Source organism: Juglans microcarpa x Juglans regia, chromosome 2D (assembly GCF_004785595.1).
Source record: "Juglans microcarpa x Juglans regia isolate MS1-56 chromosome 2D, Jm3101_v1.0, whole genome shotgun sequence".
Taxonomy (NCBI): Eukaryota; Viridiplantae; Streptophyta; class Magnoliopsida; order Fagales; family Juglandaceae; genus Juglans; species Juglans microcarpa x Juglans regia.
This window is the reverse complement of record NC_054596.1, coordinates 4750880-4773153: the sequence shown is the minus strand read 5'-3', so window position 1 is coordinate 4773153 and position 22274 is coordinate 4750880. Positions and strand designations below refer to the sequence as shown.

The 22274-nt window shown below is 35.1% G+C and overlaps 4 protein-coding genes across 5 annotated transcripts; 3 read left to right on the top strand and 1 right to left on the bottom strand.

The window, feature by feature from the left end:
* Positions 1-1175: 1175 nt before the first annotated feature.
* LOC121249033 (sugar carrier protein C-like) lies at positions 1176-1940 on the top strand. The gene is made up of 2 exons (XM_041147674.1): positions 1176-1441; positions 1555-1940. The coding sequence occupies exons 1-2, from the start codon at positions 1291-1293 to the stop codon at positions 1896-1898; spliced, it is 495 nt and encodes a 164-aa protein (XP_041003608.1). The 5' UTR covers positions 1176-1290; the 3' UTR covers positions 1899-1940.
* Positions 1941-5317: 3377 nt separating this feature from the next.
* Positions 5318-10825, top strand: LOC121249017. The gene is made up of 12 exons (XM_041147651.1): positions 5318-5659; positions 5923-6020; positions 6145-6231; positions 6319-6487; positions 6574-7146; positions 7252-7394; positions 7502-7699; positions 7809-7899; positions 8021-8190; positions 9090-9199; positions 9450-9546; positions 10510-10825. Exons 1-12 carry the CDS (start codon positions 5471-5473, stop codon positions 10577-10579), a joined length of 1995 nt encoding a protein of 664 aa, XP_041003585.1. The 5' UTR covers positions 5318-5470; the 3' UTR covers positions 10580-10825.
* Positions 10826-12053: 1228 nt separating this feature from the next.
* LOC121249027 (thylakoid membrane protein slr0575-like) lies at positions 12054-15329 on the top strand. 2 transcript variants are annotated; one of them, XM_041147669.1, is made up of 9 exons: positions 12054-12481; positions 12699-12745; positions 13058-13160; positions 13450-13536; positions 13887-13970; positions 14179-14232; positions 14688-14768; positions 14905-14950; positions 15064-15329. In XM_041147669.1, the coding sequence occupies exons 1-9, from the start codon at positions 12209-12211 to the stop codon at positions 15129-15131; spliced, it is 843 nt and encodes a 280-aa protein (XP_041003603.1). In that variant the 5' UTR covers positions 12054-12208; the 3' UTR covers positions 15132-15329. The 2 variants fall into 2 exon arrangements, with proteins under 2 accessions (XP_041003603.1, XP_041003604.1); XM_041147670.1 differs by lacking the exons at positions 14905-14950; positions 15064-15329 and adding an exon at positions 14485-14545 and having other exon boundaries at positions 14688-14756.
* A 723-nt stretch (positions 15330-16052) lies between these two features.
* On the bottom strand, positions 16053-20289 carry LOC121249026. Its single transcript, XM_041147668.1, has 5 exons — positions 19994-20289; positions 19855-19899; positions 19451-19738; positions 19164-19342; positions 16053-16496 (listed from the first exon to the last, which is right to left on the bottom strand). The coding sequence occupies exons 1-5, from the start codon at positions 20208-20210 to the stop codon at positions 16308-16310; spliced, it is 918 nt and encodes a 305-aa protein (XP_041003602.1). The 5' UTR covers positions 20211-20289; the 3' UTR covers positions 16053-16307.
* Positions 20290-22274: the final 1985 nt, after the last annotated feature.

Sequence of the window (22274 nt, the reverse complement as noted above, 5' to 3'; positions counted from 1 at the left end):
TCTAGGAGTGGCACCAATCTGGATAATGACTCTTATATGTATGGATGAGTACATTTGGTGGAAGAGAAATTATATAAGTTTCGAATTAAGAGAGAATAATAGATGAGTTTAAACTCTTTTTTTAAAAAACATGCATGTTCTAATAGGAGGGGGTTATTGATTTTAATAAGAGTGGTGATACTTTACTGTTCAGACTATACCGCTCAATCTTACCGTTAGTTCAAAATTTTTAATTTATTTTTTTCAAATTTTTTATTTACATTTTTTTATCATTTTAAAACATTTTTTAAAAATATAAAAAAATACACTAATAATTATTTTCTTAATTATTAAATAAAAAATAAAATTTTAAAATAAAATAAAATATATAAGATATCAAAATGAGGAGACAAATGCAATAGTCAAAATAATATTTCCCTTTTAATAAACTATGTCGATGACTTTTTACTTTAACTAGTAAATTCTAGTACTTCTCATGTAGACTTTCTATGTACTTGACTATGTCTTTTCTTGTGAATAAACTTCTTGACTATGTCAAAAACGAGTAAGGGCAGAATGAGAAAGTTCAATGTGGGGGCCAAATCGTAAACACATATTATTAGCAAGGCAATTGGCATTTTTTTTTTTTTTTTTAGAGTAATACTATATTCGGTCTTAAGTTATGTAAATATTGTACACTGTTTGAAAAATTAGATTATATTATTAAAAAATTAATTTTTTTTACACGAATTACAGATTTACATACTTTTTTTTAAAATAGAGGGTAGATTCCATTCTAAAACTTACATAAAAGTAATTTTTTTAATAATAAATTTTATTTTTTTAAAAAAAAATATACGAAATTTACACACTTTGTACTCATGTAAAAAAATAATTTATTAACAGTAATTCTCACTTTTCTTTTCATAAAATTTTTCTTAAAAAGCCCTCGAAGATTTATTTATTATTGCGAAATTTTTGGAACTGAATCCCCCAACCGTACAAGTGGTTCGGCTCCTAGTCAAGAGTACGAGTTTGAATATGATTCCAAAGCTGTTGAGATAGAGAAACGATTCAACTACGACTCTACTGATCTTTCTGTAGGACTCTTATTTTCAAATGGAGCCTTATTGATCGGTACGTACGTTCGCCTCTATATATACATACAAACCAATCCTTTTAGACTCATCAGTACTCTCTCTAAATCTTCTGCATTTCTTCTTTGTTTTCTGCGTTCATTATTATCGCTCTCGTGCGTTGTTCTTCCTCTTCATCTTTCTGGTGCTTTCGTAGTAGCTAGTGTTGTTTGCAATGGCTAGAGGTGGGTTCGATCAACGAAATATTAATGGTAATACTCTTAGGGACTATCTCGGAAAAATCACTCTCTATCATGTGCGGGTAACTTGCCTTGTCGCCGCCTTGTCCTGCTGGATTTTTGAATACGACCTAATTGGCATCTCAGGTAATGCACTCACCGATATAATTCATTCATTCGTTTTAATTAATGCTAATTGCGTTTGTATTTCATGTTTTGGATGACTTTTTATTTTGTTTTTGTTGTGCGTACGCACGCAGATGCTGTGGCTTCATTACCTCTCTTCTTGAAAAAGCACTTTCCATCATTCGATCTAACGGATGAGTCGGCTCTGTTTATTTTTCGTCTATTCCTGGCGGCGCGTGAGCTTCTGGGATTTTCCGGTATATTGTGGGTGGCCAAGAAGTTGGGAGGGGAAATACTATATTACGCGCTCATAGGCAATTTTGTCTACGCGGCTGCATCTATTTTCAATTTTGTTGTCGCTAATTCCAATGTGTTTATGCGTCTCATTGGTCGGGTTTGTTGGGCTATTGGCATGGGAGTAAAGATACACACACATATTTATTTACCATTTGCAAGTAACCGCCCTATTTCGAATTGATATGCTTCAATGTAAAAGTTTTAGTTGCGGTTTGTATAGTGAGTTGAGATAAGATAGTCAAGATAAAAGTTGAATAAAATATTATTTTTATTTTAAAATTTGAAAAAATTGAATTGTTGATTATATTTTGTGTAAAAATTTGAAAAATTATAATAATAAAATGAGATGAAACACTTTTACTATCAAAATGGAGCCATTTTAAATATTTTTATTGTTGTGTGAGATAATTCTATTATATTGGTTGGCTAATAAGACTGTTCATTAGGGTTGGATTTTTTCCAGTCCGTTCCGGGTTCATGGGTTTCGGTTATGGTTTTCGGCTTGGATCAAATCCGGGCCGAAACCCGCATTCTAATAACCGGTTTCCTCCGGTCTGAACCCAGGTATGAAACTCAGGTTCCATAATAAACACCTGGTACTGCCCCGGGTTTATATAAATTTGAAGAGACGAAACCCTAGTGCCTAGCCGCTTCAACCTTCATCTTTGACTCTCCCAGACTCCCATCCATCTCTTTCTCTATCTCACATCCGTCTTCATCCCCCCCTCTCTCTCTAGTCACTCACGCTGAAATCGTAGTGTCTCTGTCGAGCAAAACTCTGTCGCTCATTGAAGAGAGTGAATCGAAGGTATCTTTCGGTGATTCCGCCTTCTTCTTCTTATTTCTTTCGGGGCTCGAAGGTTTTCTCTCAGTGCCAATCGAAGAAACCCCGTCATCCTTGTGACCTCGTCGTCGTCCCCGACTCGCCGTCATCCTCTCGATCCCAAGGTTTGTTCTCTGTGATTTAGGTAACATTTGAGTAGAAAACGAAGAACCAAGGCAATATTTTTCTGTAACATTTGTGTAGAAAATGAATAACAACCCATAATGGAGTGTGGTACAGAAAATGAAAAGGGGAAAAAAAACTCACCCTCGGAGCAACAAGTAGTACTAGTCTTGGCTTGCTTTCTCTACAACAATTTTTTTATGATTTTCTCGTTTTATTACTTTGTTGATTTGAGTTTGTTTTGATAAAAATGTTTGAATGGAATAATCTTTAATAGATCTTGATTTTTTATGTTATTTTGTTAAATATGAGTATAAAGTATATGCTGTTAAATATGGGTGTAAACATGGGTTTTTTTGTTATTTTGCCATTATGTCCATTTGTTGTGTAATAGACATATTTTCTTGTTACCAAGTATGCCGTTTGTTGTGTAATAGACACATGTAACTGTACAAGTGTAAGATCCAAATGGAGTTCACATTGTCCCTTACGATGACCCTCACAAGTTTACCATTGTTCACAAGGTTTTTGGTGCTAGCAATGTCGGCAAAATGTTGCGAGTCTTTGTCTCCCTCTTTCTTTGGTCTCTTTAAGCATGTTTTAATTTTTTACGGTTGGTTTCCCACTTCCCATTCCTTTGGATAGATGTTTTAATTATTTCTTTAATGAATGAATGGTCATGTAGTCCCAAATTCAACTAATGCCACAAAGTTGCAGCTTTCACCTTTCTAGTAAATACATCTTGCTAATAAGCTTAGACCAACAATGGCTGTTCTGAGACAGGAAATTCATTATAAACTAAACTCAGTTGTGGAGGAATGCATTGATTGCATGAAGCAAACAGATTATGTATCGGTGGCTCTATGTAATCCACTTTTGATATGTAATTTTATATATTGTAATTTGTGTTTTGTAATGTAATGTATAAATACTAGATAATGAAATATGTAGTGATTGCATTATGCTTTTTTAGATGCATTTAGTTATAAAGGTAATTAGTTTTATATATAAAAGAATATGAACATTTTTTCTTGAAAAATTTACAATAGAATATAGGCTCTTAGAATAATAAAAAAAAAAAATGCATATTGAAATAAACTGAATGATATAGATTTTTGTTAAAAAAAAAAAATCTGGGTACAACCCGGAACCCAGATTTTTAGGTTTCAATAACCTGGCTCTACGCGGGTTTCAGCTCGGGTCTGACCCGAACCAACCCGGCCCATGTTCTAGCCCGGGTTTGAAACCCAAGTTTCGGTCCGGGTATACTCAGGTTCCGACCGATGAACCTGGATGAAAACCCCTAATGGTTAATGTAAAATGAGTTATATGATAATTATATGAATCTACGTTACGCTATGTTTGTATCTCTCCTTGATGTTTTTCGAAGAATTATAATCCTTATATTCAATGCCTAGTTTACTAGACTACTCATGTTTGTAACCCTTGTATTTATATATTGTAAGTTGTATTTTATATATCGTGACGAAGGAAACAAAAAAAAAAGAAGGAATTTTAGGCTCTATCTTGTCCATGTTAGATAATGTTAGAAATAAAGATAAAATCCAATCAAATTTAAATCAAGATTTGATTTGATTATAATATCTATCAAAGTATTTGGATTTTATAATTATCTAGAGAGTTCTTTTATCTCATGGCTTTGTAATTTTCTAATAAATTCTAATTTATATATTGTATTTAAGTCATCAAAAATAATAAAAATGTAGCCATCAAAATATAATATCTTTTTCGTTTTTCTTTCTTGTTTAGTTTTTACTCTATTTTAATTTATAGAGATAAACCATGATAGGGTTATATAGAGAGTCATGTTAAGATAAGAGTAGTGCTATATGTATGTACAACTTTATGCCTAATCTTATATGTATTGAGTATTCTCTCCATTTTATCAAATTTTTTTAATGATTTTAAAATCTTTATCATTTCAATAGCTGGCTCATTAACATGTATAATTATGCACATCAAATTTAAAATTGTAAGTATATATAATATTTTCCTTTAATGAAATCGTCCAGTAGTGCATTAAAAGATGGAATGTCGTTTTTTGGGCTCATAAAGACATTACGATTCATTAAACAGGCAAACTAACCTATTACTACTCATTTACGATTTAATTTGTATTTGTTTTTTTAAATTTTACTTAATGATTAAAAAAGTGAGCATCAGTAGAATTATATATTTTTTAATTTTTTTTTAATAATTAAGGAAGTTAAAAAAATATTTTAAAAAAATGATAAAAAAATAAAAAAACTTGAAATACACTTAGATAGAAGATGTTGAGTCACTACCCATGTATAAACACACACAGATGCATGTGTAGCTATACAATTTGCATTATGTGTCGACTCGCCATCTCTACCTTACGTGAAAGAAGAAAGATTGTAATGCATGGATTATCTTCATTTTCAAACAAATATAAAATAAAAAAATATCTTAGCCACTGGTATGTAAAAACACACGAATTTATCCAGAATTTAATCTGCGTGACCGTAACCAATTATTGAATTGTAATTTATCTTTTTACGACAGATTTGTCCGATAAATAAACGCGAAACAATTTAATTTGGCGCTCTCCACGAGCCCCAAAAAATCCCAAATTCCGGGAATTCGTTTTCCCGCCCACTCCTCGGAGAACAAAGAAGTGGGAAAATCGAAAGGAAACTAAAAAATTCAAAGAAAGGTCTAAAGCGCGCGCATGCCTCTCTCTCCCTGCTCGCACTGTCATCCTTTCTTTAGTATCTAAAGACAACCACGGAATCGAAAACACTCGTGGAAATCAGTTTTCGGTAATGGCCGTTGCATCTGAAAGCAAAGCCTCGCCTAAGAAGGAGATCGAGGAGACGAAGAAGAGGAGGCGTGTCATCGAGGACGGCGCCAACGACGATGATGGAAACAAAGCAAAGCGCGCCAAGTGTCCCGGAGTTCGCGTTGTCGGAAATCGAATATACGATTCCGAGAATGGGAAGAGCTGTCACCAGGTAATTCATTCATCTTCGATTTCAAGTTTTCCCCTCTCTGTCTGTATACATGACGAGAAACTGAATCTGAATTGATATTTCATGGTAAAAAACTGTAATGCGAGGCCTAGATTTTAGAATGCGTTTTATGTGTGATCAGTTTCCAAGATTCAGTTCTCTTATCAGCAACCAAATGCAGGGGCTAATGGCAATTTAAGTTTCTGGCCTTTTGGTTTGCTCTACTTTACTGATTGTTTTCTTGAATTCTGGATACAATGTTCAAGTGTCGTCAAAAAACATTGGATTTCTCGGCGTCGTGTAAGAACATGAAAGTGAACAAGCTCTGTGCCATAAACTTCTGTCACAAATGCCTACTGAACAGGTTAGATTTCATAATAAGCGTATTATTCTTGTTCTTCCTCTACTCAGTTAATAATACGAAATCCTTAGTACTAGGGGTCATACATCTGCTATCAGCCATTACATTTGGTTTAATGTTGATTTAGATATGGAGAGAAAGCAGAAGAGGTGGAAATGTTGGCTGACTGGAAATGTCCCAAGTGCAGAGGCATTTGCAATTGCAGTTTCTGCATGTAAGTGTTAAATTCTGTGAGCTAATATGTTACTGTATTTGTCACTACTATGATTTCAGTGATTCTGAAAAATAATGATTTTTCTAGGAAGAAGAAAGGTCACAAACCCACCGGCCAACTAGTGCAAACAGCCAGGAGTGCTGGCTACTCGTCTGTTTCCGAAATGCTAAATGTGAATGGTTCTGAGGAATTGGGCGATGAAAAGGTTGTTGAAAATGTTGGTGTATCACCAAATCAGCCGGTTGCTTTAAACAAGGTTTGGTAGTGTTTTTCCAGGTACTGTGTGACAGTGTAACAACATTCTACTTTTTGACGTATTTGACTGATTAAGCATATTCACAGGAACCTGAAGTCGTCTCACCAAAAAAATTGGGGAAGGAAAATTCTTTTGATAGAAAGACTGATACGGACTCGAATTCTCAGAAATTAGCAACAGACTTTGATGACAAGTCAAAGAAAATAAAGCGGGAAGGATTGAAGGAAATATGTAATGGTAGCAACGATAAAGGCTCTCACCCAAAGAAGAGTAGCTCGATGAAGGCAAAAGTTATCGAGTTCTCTAAAGAAGAAGTTAAAGTAACTGGAATTTCCAAGAATAATAATTATAACACGAAGGTTCAAAAGGATGTTCCTTTGAGTCCCATTAAATCAGAAGAGAAAAAGGATGGGAGAACTCTGAAAGATGCAGGAGCGCTGAATGCTCTGAAGATTGAGAATGCCAGGGACAAACCCAGGAAAGTTCGAGTGTCAAACAAAGTCAGGAAGTGTACGATGGGTCTGGAGGACACAGAATTTGATGCTGACATCGCTTTGCCTCAGGGTGCCAACTTAGCAACTGTAGCTGAAATTGAATTACCTCCTGCAGATGTTGGAAATGCCTTGCAATTTTTAGAATTTTGTGCCTCATTTGGAAAGGTAAATTAAAGAGGTGTTTTGTTAAATCCACACACAAACACACTCACAATTATGTATGGTAAACTACCTTCGATTTCCTTCCTCTGAACTTTTTTATGTCTTTAGGTTCTTGATGTTAAAAAAGGACAAGCTGCATCTTTGCTTCGAGAATTAAGGTATGGGCGACGTGGGCGTCGAGCACAATATTCAATGACGGTTCATTTTCAGATCCAACTTTTGTCTTTAATACAAAAGGACGCAGGGAAAGAGTATGAGATTTGCTCAATAACTATTTCTATAGAAGTTCATTGTTTTTGTCTTAGCTGTAAAATTTTTGCATGCAGTGTATTATTATCTGCCCACATTTTCTGTTTAGGTCTGTTTCGCCTAGTCCAACAAATGGAAGAAAGTCATGGTGGCAAGCTCTGGGGAATTGCATCTCTGAATCCCAATGCGCATCGAAAGAACTGCGCTCAGATTGTTTTGATAGAGGTGTTGATGAATACGATAAGTTAGACTTCTCGATGAAACTAAAAATCTTAAATTTTATTTGCGATGAGGCTCTTGGCACAGAGTAAGTAAAAAGGATTTGAAGTTTAAATTGTGTTTTTAGTAACTTTTTTTCCTTACAAAAATGTACTAGTTGTGTTGTATGGTGTTAAAGTTCTTTAATATACTTCTAGAAAATTAAGGAGTTGGATTGACGACCAAAATACAAAAGTTGTTGAGCGAGAGAAGGAAGCAAAAGAAAAGCTTATGGCTGCAAAGGATAAGGTAACAAAAATAAGGCATACATCTTTTAAAGCTTACAGACAATATTCTCTCTAAAAAAGGAAAAAAGAAATGATCTTCTTGAAGTGACTTGTAATTTGAAACTTTTTTGTTTTTGGCATAGGAAAAACGTCTAAAGCAGAACTTGCAGGATGAGGTAGCCAAAGCTATTATTGCACAAAGTGGCGCTCCTCTTTCAATCCGAAAATATGAAGCTGTTGTTTCACGAATAAAACGTGATGCGGCTCATGCTCATTCTGAGATGCTTGATGCCATGGGAATAGTATCCAAAAGTAAGTTTATGGTTTCTAATTTTTGAAGATTATACAATTTTAAGGAATGCTAGATACTGTATTTTTAATTAAACATATTAGCAGGACTCCCCCCACCCCCCCCCCCCCCCCCCCCCCCCCCCCCCCCCCTCCCCCCAAGGTTTGGATACAAAAATTATTTCATCTCATCTAATTATTACAATTTTTCTAAATTTTTACACAAAATATAATAAACAATTTAACTTTTTTAAATCCTAAAATAATAATAATATTAAAAAATAATATTTTATTCAACTTTTAATCTTCATCTCAACTTATTATCCAATCTCCCGTAACTTTTCTAGTCAATGCTTTAAAATTTAGACAAGGGATCTTTCTTTATGGAGAATCTATCTTGTTATTTCGAGTTTTGGTAACATAATAGTAGTCTGGCAATTCATCTAAAGGAAAAAGTGTCAGAAAAGGACTTTGATGCGAGTATATCCTCAGTACAACTCAAAAAGGCCAATGACTTATCACATTTTGCCTTTTGGCATATCATATATGTTGCTTTATCTTGAGAAAATATAAGCAGAGTGTTGATGGTCAATATATCATATTTTGAAGCTCCATTTTAGGGAGTTGCTTGCGGTATCGCATATTGCCATATAATGTACTCATGTAAAATCTGATGCCAACATATGGGAAGACTGAGCAATTGTATCCTTGGTAAAACGTGAAGCAAGCGCGTAGATAGACGGAGGAATTGCTACCTTAGCAAACCGCTATCTTATTCCAAATTTTGGTAGTTTAATTATTGCTTCACTAATTATCGAATCTGTGTGCGCTTTACCTATCTATATTATAATACTTCATTAATTCTATGAGAATGTTTCGTTTCAAAAACATTATTTTGACATTCATTTTATTTAATACTTACAGGAAGAAAATATCTGATGCTATTAGAACTGAGGCTCTCTCTTTGGATGTTAATGGCCGTGCATTTTGGAAATTGAAAGGTCATGCTAGGGACCAGGAAATTTTACTTCAAGGTTTGTTGGTTCCATTTTTCAGAAGTTCTAATTTACTTCATAGAAAATTCGATTAGTGAGTCTGGTTGTTCTAACAAAAAAGTATTAGTGGCGTCTGTTATTAGACAAATCCAATTGTGTACAGACACAGATATCTAGCGCCATCTGAGACAATGTATCATAACATTAATGTCCAACCTATTGTATGAATCTGCAATTATAGCTGTATATTATTCCAAGATATCTGAAACTATAATGTTTTGTTATAAAGATATGGGGGCATTGGAGGCAGTCGCATCTTATGAAAAATGGTTTGTCTATGGAGCTGAACAGAAACAAGCAGTTGAGGAGTACATTTCTTACTCGAGGTAAAGTGCACTTTTTGTTTACATTTCAATATGATATTGGTTTTGTGCAGTTGAACCTTTTGTTTTACCACAGCTCTTCTTGAGGGTTTTGGTGATTCTTTTCTCTATCATCAGGTGTTTATGAAACAAATTCAACAGGTCCAGGAAGGGGATCTATATACATATATATTAAAGGAGATATTTTTCTGGAACATATGCAAGCGGATATAAGCAGGAGGGACTGTCAGTAATCTAGAATCCTTTTAATGACAAGTGTCTATAAATACATACATACATACATACATATATATATATATTTTCTTGAAACTAATATGAAAGTTCATTACAGTTGTAAAAAGTGGTGTAGATAAGATTCACCAAGAGACATTGATATCATGAAAGTTACTTTAAACAGTTACATATATGTATGTATGTTTATTTAGTATCATTGCGTTTGTATTCAACTGACGAAAAGAGGTTTTTGAGGCTTGCCAAAATTGGTAATAGGATGAAGCTAGGTATACACGCCGATCAGAGTTGAGCTGTAGTTTGGGAATTTTGGTTTCAGTTCATTAGGATCAAATCAATAGCCTAGTGTGAATAGCTTCCATGCACTGATGTAACCCGCTTATTTGTGTCACTGGCAATTTAAAAGGGAAAAAAAAGAGCCAAAGATGCTCTATTGGAGTTTTGGATATTTCTAGGTCGTAGCATGAAAGGGTTTTTATTCGTTGCCAACTCGGTTACTCAAGTGGGTTGCTAGGTCATAGAGTAATTTATAAATTAGTAGAAGTATCTGCTGTTGATAATTGTAGACCTATACTAATTTGTGACAATAAAAGAAGATTAAAAATTACATTCGGAGATAAAGCAAAAGTATCCAAACGTATGCCACAAGCCAAGGCTTTGTAGTTTGTGGTCTTGTTCTTGTTTGGTTACCGGAGGTGCTTCACCATTTTGATGTGCTTTGTGCTTTGCTTGTAGGGCAAAAAGGCTACGGATTCAAAACTCTGCTCGTACTACCCCAAATGAAGGTAATGAAGCAGACATATAGCCAATGCATGAATTGGGGGGGTAATCTGAGATGTTCTCGGTTGTTTTCAAAACTTCTTAGTTAATGGTGGACCCGGTAGTAGTGCATTGGAAAGTTGAAACCCACCAGATTTTTTATTTTTAGTGGGCAATGTTGGATCACTTGCTTATTTCCTGACTTGGATGGCCAAAATGTGAGCCGTTTCATGTAACTCATATCGAAGTATTGATATTAGGTGAATTAGTGGATCTGTTTTATGCATTTCAAGGCTGCCGGCCTACCTGCCGACCCGAACAATCTGTGATGACATTGCCTGCTATATTCCTAGTCTCAAGACTGATCAAAAGGTCTTCTGTTTGTTTTTTGGGAGCAGGCAGCTAACAAGAATGTGAGAGATTTGGTTTCTTACATACGCTGAATGCACACTTTTATCCGATATTTTGAAGATACAGATGTGTAAATGTAACGCGGGAGGTTTATTCATATAAATCGGTGATGGATTTAGATTAATTTTATAACTAGTTTTTATATCCGTTTACGTCTGACTCCCAGTGACTGTTCCCTCTTTTGTATTTGCACGCTTCTCGTCTTTTTGTTTACCTTTTTTTGATTGTCATACTAATCATATTTCAATCTGTGTTAAGAGGGAATTTCTTTCGGCTTCTAGGTTCAAGTCTCCGAATATTTATGAAAACAATTAGTGGGTCGAAAGTTTTATTTGCGATTTATATATCAAGAGAGAATGATATTTGTAATTATAGGTTGTGCAAGTGTTTTATACCTTTTTTTTAAATAAATAAATAGATATAAAATTTATATAAAAAATTTAATATAAGTGTACTACATGTATATAATCCATGATTATATATCACATCATTAATTTATTCATATCAAAATTTCATTTCTCATTTTCTAGTAATTTATCTGAATGTCTTCACATTAATAATACTATTTGAATGTTAGATGCGAGATTTTACTAATGTCAATCCCACCAATCATACGGTGTTCCAAGCTTTTTAAGATTAAATAAACGAGTTTCGTTACGGAGCATTACTCTAAAAATATATATATATATATATATTTTTGTAATTTCTCATATTCTTCATATGAACAAATTGGGCTTTACTATATCTGCGGGTTCGGTTAGGTTTGTATCAGGTAAATCGTTTTGTTTTGGATTGTTTTTTGTTCTTGCTTCTTTATTTTGGTTTTGTTTCTCACTTGTAAGTTTTTATGTTTATGGTATCTTGCTGGTTTTAAGTTAGTATTGTTATTTTAAGTTAGTGTTGTTCTTTAGACTGATTTTTGATGCTTGAGTTTTGAATTTTATGTAACCATTAGTGCTGAATTGTAACCATAATTTTCTGCTGTTACAGAATTATCAATAAAATTAAAGTTTGGTAAAGAAAAAAAAAAGAAAAAGAGAAAGAAAAAGAAAAAAGAAAGAAAGATATGGATATATAAAATGGCACGTCATCTAAACATTAGGCGGTTGAGAGCCGCCCAAACGGCAATTGGTTGTTGGTCCACAGAAACAGCACTCTCTCTCTCTCTCTCTCTCTCTCTCTCTCTCCCAATCTCTGAGATTAAATTCAGAACGAGGCTGCTCTGTGAGAGATAAGAGTTAAGAGTTAAAGAAACAGAGAGAGAATGAAAGCAATATCTGCGGCCAGATCAGGAGGAACCATCCTCCACTCTTCCCACAATCGCCTCCGCTTTCTATCTCTCCATCTCCAAGTCCATCCACGTTCCCCACCTAGTCTCCACCTCCCACCTTCAAGACCACCCGGTCACTCCCTATCCATTTCTCCTAAACCACTTCGTTTCGTCCTCAGAGCCGTTGATTCAACCCAGGCCGCCTCGCTCTCCTCCTCTTCCGCCGACAAAACCGTCGTCGCCGATGACGACTTCTCTCTTGCTAAGGTACTTGGCACTTGCCACGACTCACGCCGTTCTTGCTTTCATATTTTGTTTTTCGCTTGGTAAGGGCTTTTTTATGATGAATGCTAGAAAGTGGGTGAGTAGTTTGCAAAGTCTAAATAAATAGGAATAACTAATATTGAATACCATTTTTCATTAACGTTATTGTTCCAAGTTCACCGGAAAATCAATAAGGTTTTGTTGTTGCTCAAATTTGCAGGTTTCATTTGGTGTTATTGGCCTAGGAGTTGGGATTACACTCTTATCGTGAGTAATTTATTAATCTTCTTTTCTTGTAGACATTGTTCTTATAGAAAAACTTCATGCCCTATTAACAACTGGCGCTGCATTGCCGGAAAAATAATTCAATACTCCCGATGCAAAATTCGCTTATCTTTCATGATGATGGACCTCATCAATGTCATCATTATCTTGAATCGTTGGACCCACTATTTATTTGCTCCCCAAGTACTTAAAGACTTAATTTGTGCAGCACGCCGTGTCAAAGCTTTTGCTCAACTCGTTAGTGTATATGTGGATTTCTTTCAATTTTATATATTCCTTTGTCTCAATCTATAGGTACGGCTTTGGTGCTTATTTTAATATCCTTCCAGGATCTGAATGGTCGGCGATAATGCTAACCTATGGTTTCCCTCTTGCGATTATCGGAATGGCTCTCAAGGTAAATTTATTTTTCTTACATTTAATAACAAAAAAACAATTTATAATATTAATTTCGTCACTTTTATTACGTTTATTTGTATTGTTAATTTGTTAGTGGTTCATATCTCAAAAAGAAAAGTAAGAAAGGAAACACCTTGTGGTTTGCTCGAATTCCTTTCCAGGACGGCATTGTGATCATGTCCTTATTTATTTGAATCTAGTATCGTATCTTGATTGATGGTGATGTCAGTCAAGTGATGCTTCTTTGTGGTTCCATGATAGTATATAGCCTTTTGTACGTTTTGCAGTATGCAGAACTCAAACCAGTGCCATGCTTAACTTATTCAGATGCACAGAAGTTGAGAGAAGCATGCGCCACTCCGATTCTTAAACAGGTACTTTTATCAAATCACTCTTCTTCGCTTACTCAAGCATGTCATCTTGAGGAAGTGGTCATTTTGAACATATACATTCAGGAAGATGACCCTTTAAGACCCTTTGTTCAATCAATTTTCAGTGAAGTGTATGCAATGATTTTGGGGTCTATAATGTAGCAATGCTTAGCCTTGTCAATTGTCACATTTATTTTCCCCACAATCTTTTATTTTATACTAGCTATGCTGTATCATTATTGTGTGTGTGTGTATGTGTGTTTTGATCACTTCAGTGAGCCTTGTATTATTATCTGCTTGGCATTGCCTTTGTTTTCTTTATATTTTATCTTCGTTTTCTGCGCATTGAATAGGTCAGAAATGATGTTATAAGATATCGCTACGGGGATGAGCAGCATTTGGAAGAGGCATTGAAACGGATTTTCCAGTATGGTCAGGTATGTTTTCTAACATTCTGTTAGACTACCGAATGTGGGGTTTTTAATATGTAATATAGATTTTCTTCTGCTAGTATAAAAAATGATCATATTACCCATGCAGGGCAAATTGGGTTGGTGTCATGGATTTTCTCCTTGACACTGTTGCATGTAGGAATGCTTTGACTTTTTTTTTTTTAATTTATTTTTTTCCTTCTGTACTTTTCAGGGTGGAGGAATTCCACGGAGGAGTGCTCCAATTCTACAATCAATTCGTGAAGAGGTATGCTTATCTTACTTGGATATTTGTTTTTTCGCACTAGTAGTTAGGGGTCAAGGCACTATCGGTCAACAAATTAATGTGACTTGTGAAGTAGGCATACTTATTACTTGAATTTTTATTTGTTTTTCTTTCCTAAAAGGATTAACTCTCTTCTGCCTCAGCCTTACATTTAAAATTTATGAAAACCAGTTTTGGTGGTGGCAGCTACTTCTTTAGGCATACCATTTATTTTTGTTTTCATATCAAGTGCAAGAGTTTACCATTCCGGTTACCCGATTGTATAAATGAAATGTAGAGCCTCCAGTTGTCTAAGGTCCTCAAATTTTCATATCTCGAATTCACGGAAGCTTGCTTAGCAGATTAGGTTTTTCTAGATGGGGCTTTTGATTGATTGGCATCTCAGCATAATGACAATTACCCAATTTATGCTGCCTTGTTTTGCTACCATGTCTTAGGTTGCAGAAGATGGTAAATACTGTTTAGTCCTGGTATTTGAAGCGAAAGCTCTGGAGTTGTCAGATTTTGAAAAAAGACAGGTAAAGAATGCAGTGGAGCCTGCAGGATCTAAACTCTTTGGACCCTTGCACATCATAGTTTTGTTTGTAATCCTTAATGCAAGTACAGTTTAGTATAACGGCATACTAAAACCTTAATTTCCATTTATGGGCTTAGGCAAAATTTGCTTCATTCTTTGGACCGGGGATCACAGCTGAAGTCGGTAAGCACATTATGTTTAAATGCTTTGGTTTAGATGGAAACATTCAAGGCTTGAAGAGCACAAAATCTGTTGCATGGCAAACCTTCTCATGCATTATAAACTTCTGCTTGCAGGAAAGAGTGGGGATAATCTATATGAAGTCCGACTTATTTCCAACACAAACTCCAATGCATCTCCTTAATAATGCAGTGTATGACGGATTTAATCTAACTCGATCTGCTATATGGTTTGCTTCACTCATTGCACTACAATAGTCCCTTGTACAATTTGTATAATGTTTAGAATCAATGGGATTACATTAATATTATTACGAGCTTAAATTTTTTAAGAGAGAAATACATAAAATCAGCTGATCGAAGATGGATGACATTGGCTGTAATTGGATACTGTTGTTGTACTTTCTTCACTCATTCTACTAACTTATACAACACTAACTTATACAACACTGCATAGTTGTAAGATGCATAAACTGTCCCTATCATTTTCTTTTAAGGGATTTTCTCTCTCAAGTGATAAGGGATGAGATTCCGGATATGTCTGGATGTATAATGTCTAGCCGACTAATGATAAAAAAAAGTGGTTGTAAATGGAAATGGGGAAAGAGCAAAGGGAGAAATGGGGTTTGAGTTTGAGCCGTATCCATCGGTATTCAGTGGGATCATTAATTGGCGGAGTCCAAGCTGTTGGCCCAGGGGGAGTATAAAGTAGCTTGGCATTTTATGGTGGTAGCCTTTATTATTCTTTCCAAATGAAAATAAAAATATATATTTAAGAAAAGAAAGGTAAACAACTGCAAATTCTTTAAAACAAATTAAACTGGAACTTGGATGGTCAAATCGTTAACAAACAGTCCCAAGTTTTAGTTAGTGAATTAAGATGAGTCCAAACTCAAAACTGTTCATCTTCATCAACCACACGCCTGGCTTCAATAATCTTACTAATAGCATATGTAATAAACAACTAATATTATTAGGTTAAACGATCGGAGAAAGAACATTTCAGGTGAAGTATTTATCTTGTTAAATTTGCTTCTCCGTACGTGCCACATAGAGAGAGAGAGAGAGAGAGAGAGAGAGAGAACCATTCTGGCATTGCCTAGGCAGAAACAACAGCATGCACGTGAATCCAAAGCTGTCAGCGCATCTTAACCATAGCAAAAACAGAACACAGCAACCAAAAAAACCCAAAGAGAAAACAACCATCTTAGACCCCATCAATCATCCCTCCACATGAGCGATCAATCTTTTTTCCTATCAGTCACCTTCATCGACTCTGCTAAATCCTGAAATAGAGACAGAGGAAAGAAAATCTCCCCTCCCTCGTCAGATTATTATCTTACCATTTTTGAGCCATTTCTTTAGCACCCTTTGAGATGTGTTAGACAGGTATTATACGTTCTTGTTTTCTGTTTTTCTCTCTGCCTTTTCTTTATCATCCATGACAAGCACCCAGCTTGCCTGCTCATTTGCCCTTCTTTCTTCTTTTTCTCCTCCTCTTCCTCTTCTCCTTTCGTTTCTTCTTTGGCTCTTGTTTCTTTCACTTCCACCTGCACTCCATGTGCAATCAAATCAATGCCTTATTTGATGGTATATTTCTGGACTAAATGTTCTCATATACTTGGGTAAATTAGGAAATATAAGAACTAACATGAGCTTTTCACAAAAATTTAGGAAAGTCCATTTACTATGTTGCTGTTACATTGTTGGAAAGGTAAAAGTCCAATCAACGAATCCACTGGAACTAGCTAGGCTCTCAATCCCATACTAGTTGGGAATCCTGGAGTTGTAAAAAAATTTTATTCATCATCTACACATTACACATAGTTTTTTATTTATTTATTATTTTTTTCTCTTTCTAATGTGTTATATATAAATGATAAGTAGAAGAATTCAATTAATTTAAGAAAAATAAAAAAAAATATAGTGTATAAGAATAATGAATATTAAAACTCATCTAAGATTAGGTTAGGTAAAGTCAGACCCACTCCAGCTCAAATATAATATAAATATCACACAATCTCAGCCTAAGCTCTCGTTTCTGTAAAATCTCAGCCCCAAGCCCTCAAGCCTGAGATCGATCCATGCAATTTTGCATGAGCTTAGTTTTAGTTTTGAACAGCCCAATTCTAATGACTTACAACTTGTTGTGGCCTACACTAAAGAGTGAGGACACAAGCTAATATTTAAGTTGCATTTGGATGTTAAATTAAGTTAAGTTGAGATGATAAAATATTGTTAAAATATTATTTTTTAATATTATTATTATTTTAAAATTTAAAAAAATTAAATTGTTTATTATATTTTATGTTAGAATTTAAAAAAATTATAATGATAAGTTGAGAATAATTGAGAGAAGTTTAAATTCCAACGTACCGTTAATAGTATTGTTTACTTTCCAAGAAAGAAAAAAAAAGCTATGTTGTTTAGTACCAAAGAACTTGCAAGGCGAGTTAACTCAGAATGATGATATATACAGATTTTCACTTATGATAAAAACAAAACATAAAATTATTTTCATGTATTTTTGCACAAACAACCATGCGAGTCATGTACAAGAAACAGTTATAAACATTTGTATCTCTAACTGAGATTTTAATCATATCTATTAATCAATCACAAACAAACTTCACTTTGTATTTGTTTGATTGATCAACTTAATTAGGTATATAAAAATGGTATGCGATATTGTTGTCAGTTTTTCTCTCGAGTTATACTAAATACAGTCACTTTTACGTACTACTTGCGTACTCAACTAATGTGATTGATTAAATGAGTTATTTTATATTAAAAAAAAGTAATACAACCAATTACATCAATAAAATAAGAAAGAAGTACACATTTGCATAGTTTTTTTATTCTCTCTTAAAGTCATTGAACAAAACAACCACAATTTACTGCTGCAGTACATAGCATAGCCTAGGACTGTATAGATGACAAAATCTACTCGGTATGAGGTACAATTTACTTCAATCTAGTGTCAAGCCCAAATGGTTTGTCTATATTGTAAATGCAGGTGCCATGATACCCTAAATGGTTTGATACAGTACAATCATTTTCAATGCCCTACCCTGAACGCTTGACTTGTTTTCCAAAGAGAAGAAAGGAACAAGAGCGAGCAGAGCTGTCCTTTTTCATTTGCATACAAAGAATCTCCAGTGGCTCACATAAAACAAAGGGAAGGGATAGAACATGAACACGGAGTTCAAAACAATGGTAAAAAGTAAAATTTAAAATGCTTAATTTCTTTTATACATGTTTCTGAAATGGAAATTGTATTATGTATTTTTCCTTCTTTTTTCCCTATAAAAGTATGTAGCCGGGTCATCCGGATTTTTGGCATCTGAAGAAACACTTTCATTGCCAGAACAATGTTTAACAAAGACAGACAAGCACGACTGTATGGCTGGAAAGCTGGCTATAGGGGCTAAACTGGGGAGAGATTTGCATGTACGTCAAAACTAAAGGACCTATATCATCCAGTGGTACCCCCACCTTGTAAGGGTACAGCACAATTATATGACACCATTCAGAAAAATCCTGATTTGATTGTCCCCATCTTGAGAAACGCACCACTAATTTTGAAGTACCTTTTTTCTTTTCAGTGGGTGGGTTGGGATGGAAAAAGGAGGATGCAGATCATCAGAATTAGGACACATATCTTAAAGAAAGATGGGTAATAATTCTGTGTTCCAAGTTCAAATTTTTTTTATTTTATTTCCAAGTCTTGAACGACAGTATCCCATATATTTGCTAACAATTACTGCGGTTCTTTTGATAATGTGTAAAGTTAACCTAAAATACAATAATTTAATTTGTTTATCAAAGCCAAAAAGAGACTACTGCGTTTGCATGCTATGTTATGATTTTCGTTGTCCCTACTGACCAGTTTGGTTGCCCAGAAAATAGTGGATCCAAAATTTCCTACCCCAGCCTCCTCTTGCCCCCACCAAAGGAAAAAAAAATAGGTACATTTATAGAATTATACTATATACAGTTATTTTTTCATATTTTTTATACATTCTACTCCACTGATGTGATTGGTCAAATGAGTTATTTTATATTAAAAAAAAAATGACGCAACCAATCACATTCATAACATGCGTAAAAGATACGTAAGAGTGACTGCACATATGACATTTTTGTTAATAGGAAACCATTGACAATCAAATTATAAATTGTTAAAAAGCTCAAATGAAAAATCTACAACAACACACCTCTTGCTTGGCTGTTATTTTTGCATTCGAATGAGGTGAATCAGCACCTTCCAGCCCATATCGGTTTATTGATCTCTCTATGATGGAAGGGGTCGAAACAGGGCTAGGACTGCTTGAACTAAGATCAGGCGGTGTGCTTTGAGTCCCTACATCTCTTGTCGTACCCTCTGTTCTCTTTTCTGCGTAGAGAAAGAGAGTAAAGATTTATCTGTCTAATCCAACTAAAACAATCTCTTCTGAGCACAAAAACAAGAAAATGCAAGCACAAAAAGGCGAAGTGTTTGAACCTGGAATTGGTAATTGGAGAACTAAACCTTCTTGCTCAGAAGTTGAAGGCTTTGTTTGGCGTTGTCGTGAATGGGAAGGGTGAATTAGAGGCGCAGACATGGTGATTCTGTTTGTTAAGTTACGAAATGATCTTCCACTTAGTGTTTTAGCAGACAAACACTCCATTGGAACCTCGCCTGATAATGGGTTGCATATATACTTTTCTGCTTCATTCCACTTGGAGTTCAAAGCAAATCCGTCTGGAGATAAGCACTCCCAACTATAATAGCCCGACCTTGCCTGCAATGCTGCACAAAGGCCGCCCACCAGATCATGTATTAAAAACCCAGACGAAGTAGTAGTTTTAAAAGAAGAAGAAGAAAGATATACCTCTTGAGAATTATCATGATCAGTTTATTCGTACCTTTAAGGGCAGTGGTAAATGAATATGTTGAAGGGTCAATTTCATCTGCGAGAAAGAAAATGGAGGATTTGAGAGAAACAGTAAATGAAAACCAAGTTCTGCATGAGAGAGAGAGAGAGAGTGTAGTGGTATATTATACCTTTTAAGGTGTAGCCAGGTGAAGAAGCAGTGCTTGAAATAGTTAAGTTTGATCTAAAAGACCTTGTGTCTTCTCTGAAGCTTCTGATATTCGATGCTGAAAACCTTCTGGAAAGAGTGTTCTCGCGACTGATACGACGGGCCTTGAGGTCCCATTCTCTCAAATTGAACTCTGATTCATCTCTTCGACGGGCATGTTCCATGGTGGTGGAGGCCATGAAAGTGAGCTATGACTGGACTTTCAAAGCTCTTAAATTCTCCCAACTTCTCAGTTTGGTTATTTTTCTATGTGCATTACTTTTATATATTAACTGCTTGCCACGTCTCCAAAAGTTACCTCAAATAATTATTAAGGTTATGGTTTAACTGTTTGCAACTGTTTCAAGTGTTTAGTACTTTTATCTTAGATCTTGTTACCGTCCATTTTAAGTAGTTATCATTTTAATTGAGAATGACAAAACTTAGGATAAAGAATCATATTTTTCACTTTAGTTTATAGTTTCCACATCACTAATCTTTGCATGTAATAATTTTATGAGTGATATTAGTCCCTTTCTCCGAATTTACGCGTGACTTGATCGCGACCAAGTGGCACGCCACATGCTTCGACGAGGAATTAGGGTCATTTCCAAATGCGTCCTGCTGCAGGGCCATTCACTTTTTGCATAAAACGTGAGGTTTGTGAAATTGCAGAAAAAAAAGGCTCACATTAGAAAGGACACAACTTTTGTCGTGAATATGTTTAAAAAAAGAGTTTTGTTACTCATCATTTCACGCACCACACTTATTTTTATTTTATTCTATTTTTTTTTTTGTTTTATTCTTACTAAATTAATTGAGTTCTTTTACTTATCATCCATATACCACATACTTGCTAAGAGGAAAAAAATAAAAAATCATGTGTAGTGTGTGGTGTAAGGATGATGAATATAATTTTCCTTAAAAAAAAGGGGCTAACAATAAACTAATTCTGCGTTAAGTTGGGTTAAATATGTAGTTTCAATCTTGTGACTTGGGGGTTGCAATGATATAATATTCGTTTCCTTATTAGGAAACTCCTTTTATGTATCAGGAGAGAATATGATTGGGTTTGGGCATTTCATTGAAGAAATTGACAGAGAGTCTAGACAGTATTAAGTTAACAATCAAGTTGCATACAAGGTTTGATTCTCTGGAATTGGATAATCTTTTACTTGGAAAATGATAAATAGGAAAGACACCTAACACTATTCTTATAATGGATACATAGAGAGCAGCTAACAAAGTGATCCATGTGCTGCTTCTAATGACCTCATCCAGACTGACACTTCATAAAGATTGAAAGAAACTGCAGAATTATTGCAGACCTTAATGACAAAAAAAGACAATGGTTCTTCTGGCTAATTGAGTCAGTAGAGAACAATCTTTTGCGGCAACATGTTCAAGTTGCAACAGACTCTAGTCCCATACAAAGATATATAGGGGTCCCTGAAGACAGCTCGTACAGTTTTGAAGTTGTGATTAGGAAGCTTAACCCCACATAATCTTGGATAGAACTTAAAAATCATGAATTCAGAAAGTTCAAAGCACATATACTTCACTCTTTGACGTGATCGTTTAGATTCTTGACACATGGCAAAATCAGTAAAGAGGTGAGAGAGCCCATCCGATTGCCACTCTTTAAGGATATGGTCATAACTCAAAAGACAAGTTGATCGAGTTGATATTATTGTTGGGTTGGAAACAGGAAAAAAAAAGTGGAAATGAGTAGTATGTGGAGGTGGGGGACTTTTTGGGGTTGTGCTTGCGCATGTGGGTGTCATCATCGTTGTGAAAAAAAGTGAGGGGGTGGAGGAGGAGGTGCTTCAAATTATGTGGAGGAACCAGGGCCGGGGGGGGGGGGTGGTGTCCTAACTAGGGCTCATCATGGCCGTCATTCTTTGTCCGATGCATATGCAAGGTACGTTTCACGAAAGCGACTGCTTCTTAGGGTGTCAGATTGGTTCCATCTACTTCATTTAATTTTCTATTTTCTAGTTTTTTTTTTTCCTTTCCAAGGAGTTATCTTTATTCTTTTATCCCCTACCATCCTAGGTAGTTGTCATGTTGTTCTTCTCGATCTTCACAAGATTGCAATGTGCTCTTCCATTATAGATGGAGAGAGTGCAACAGAGAACAGAAAGAAGAGGTGAAAACGAAAAAGGGGAAAATGCTGATTGTGAGTTCCATGAGTGTGAAAAAGAGCTTCATTATCATGACACAGTTTGTATATCATCTGCTGAAATGTCAACTCAGCCAATTTT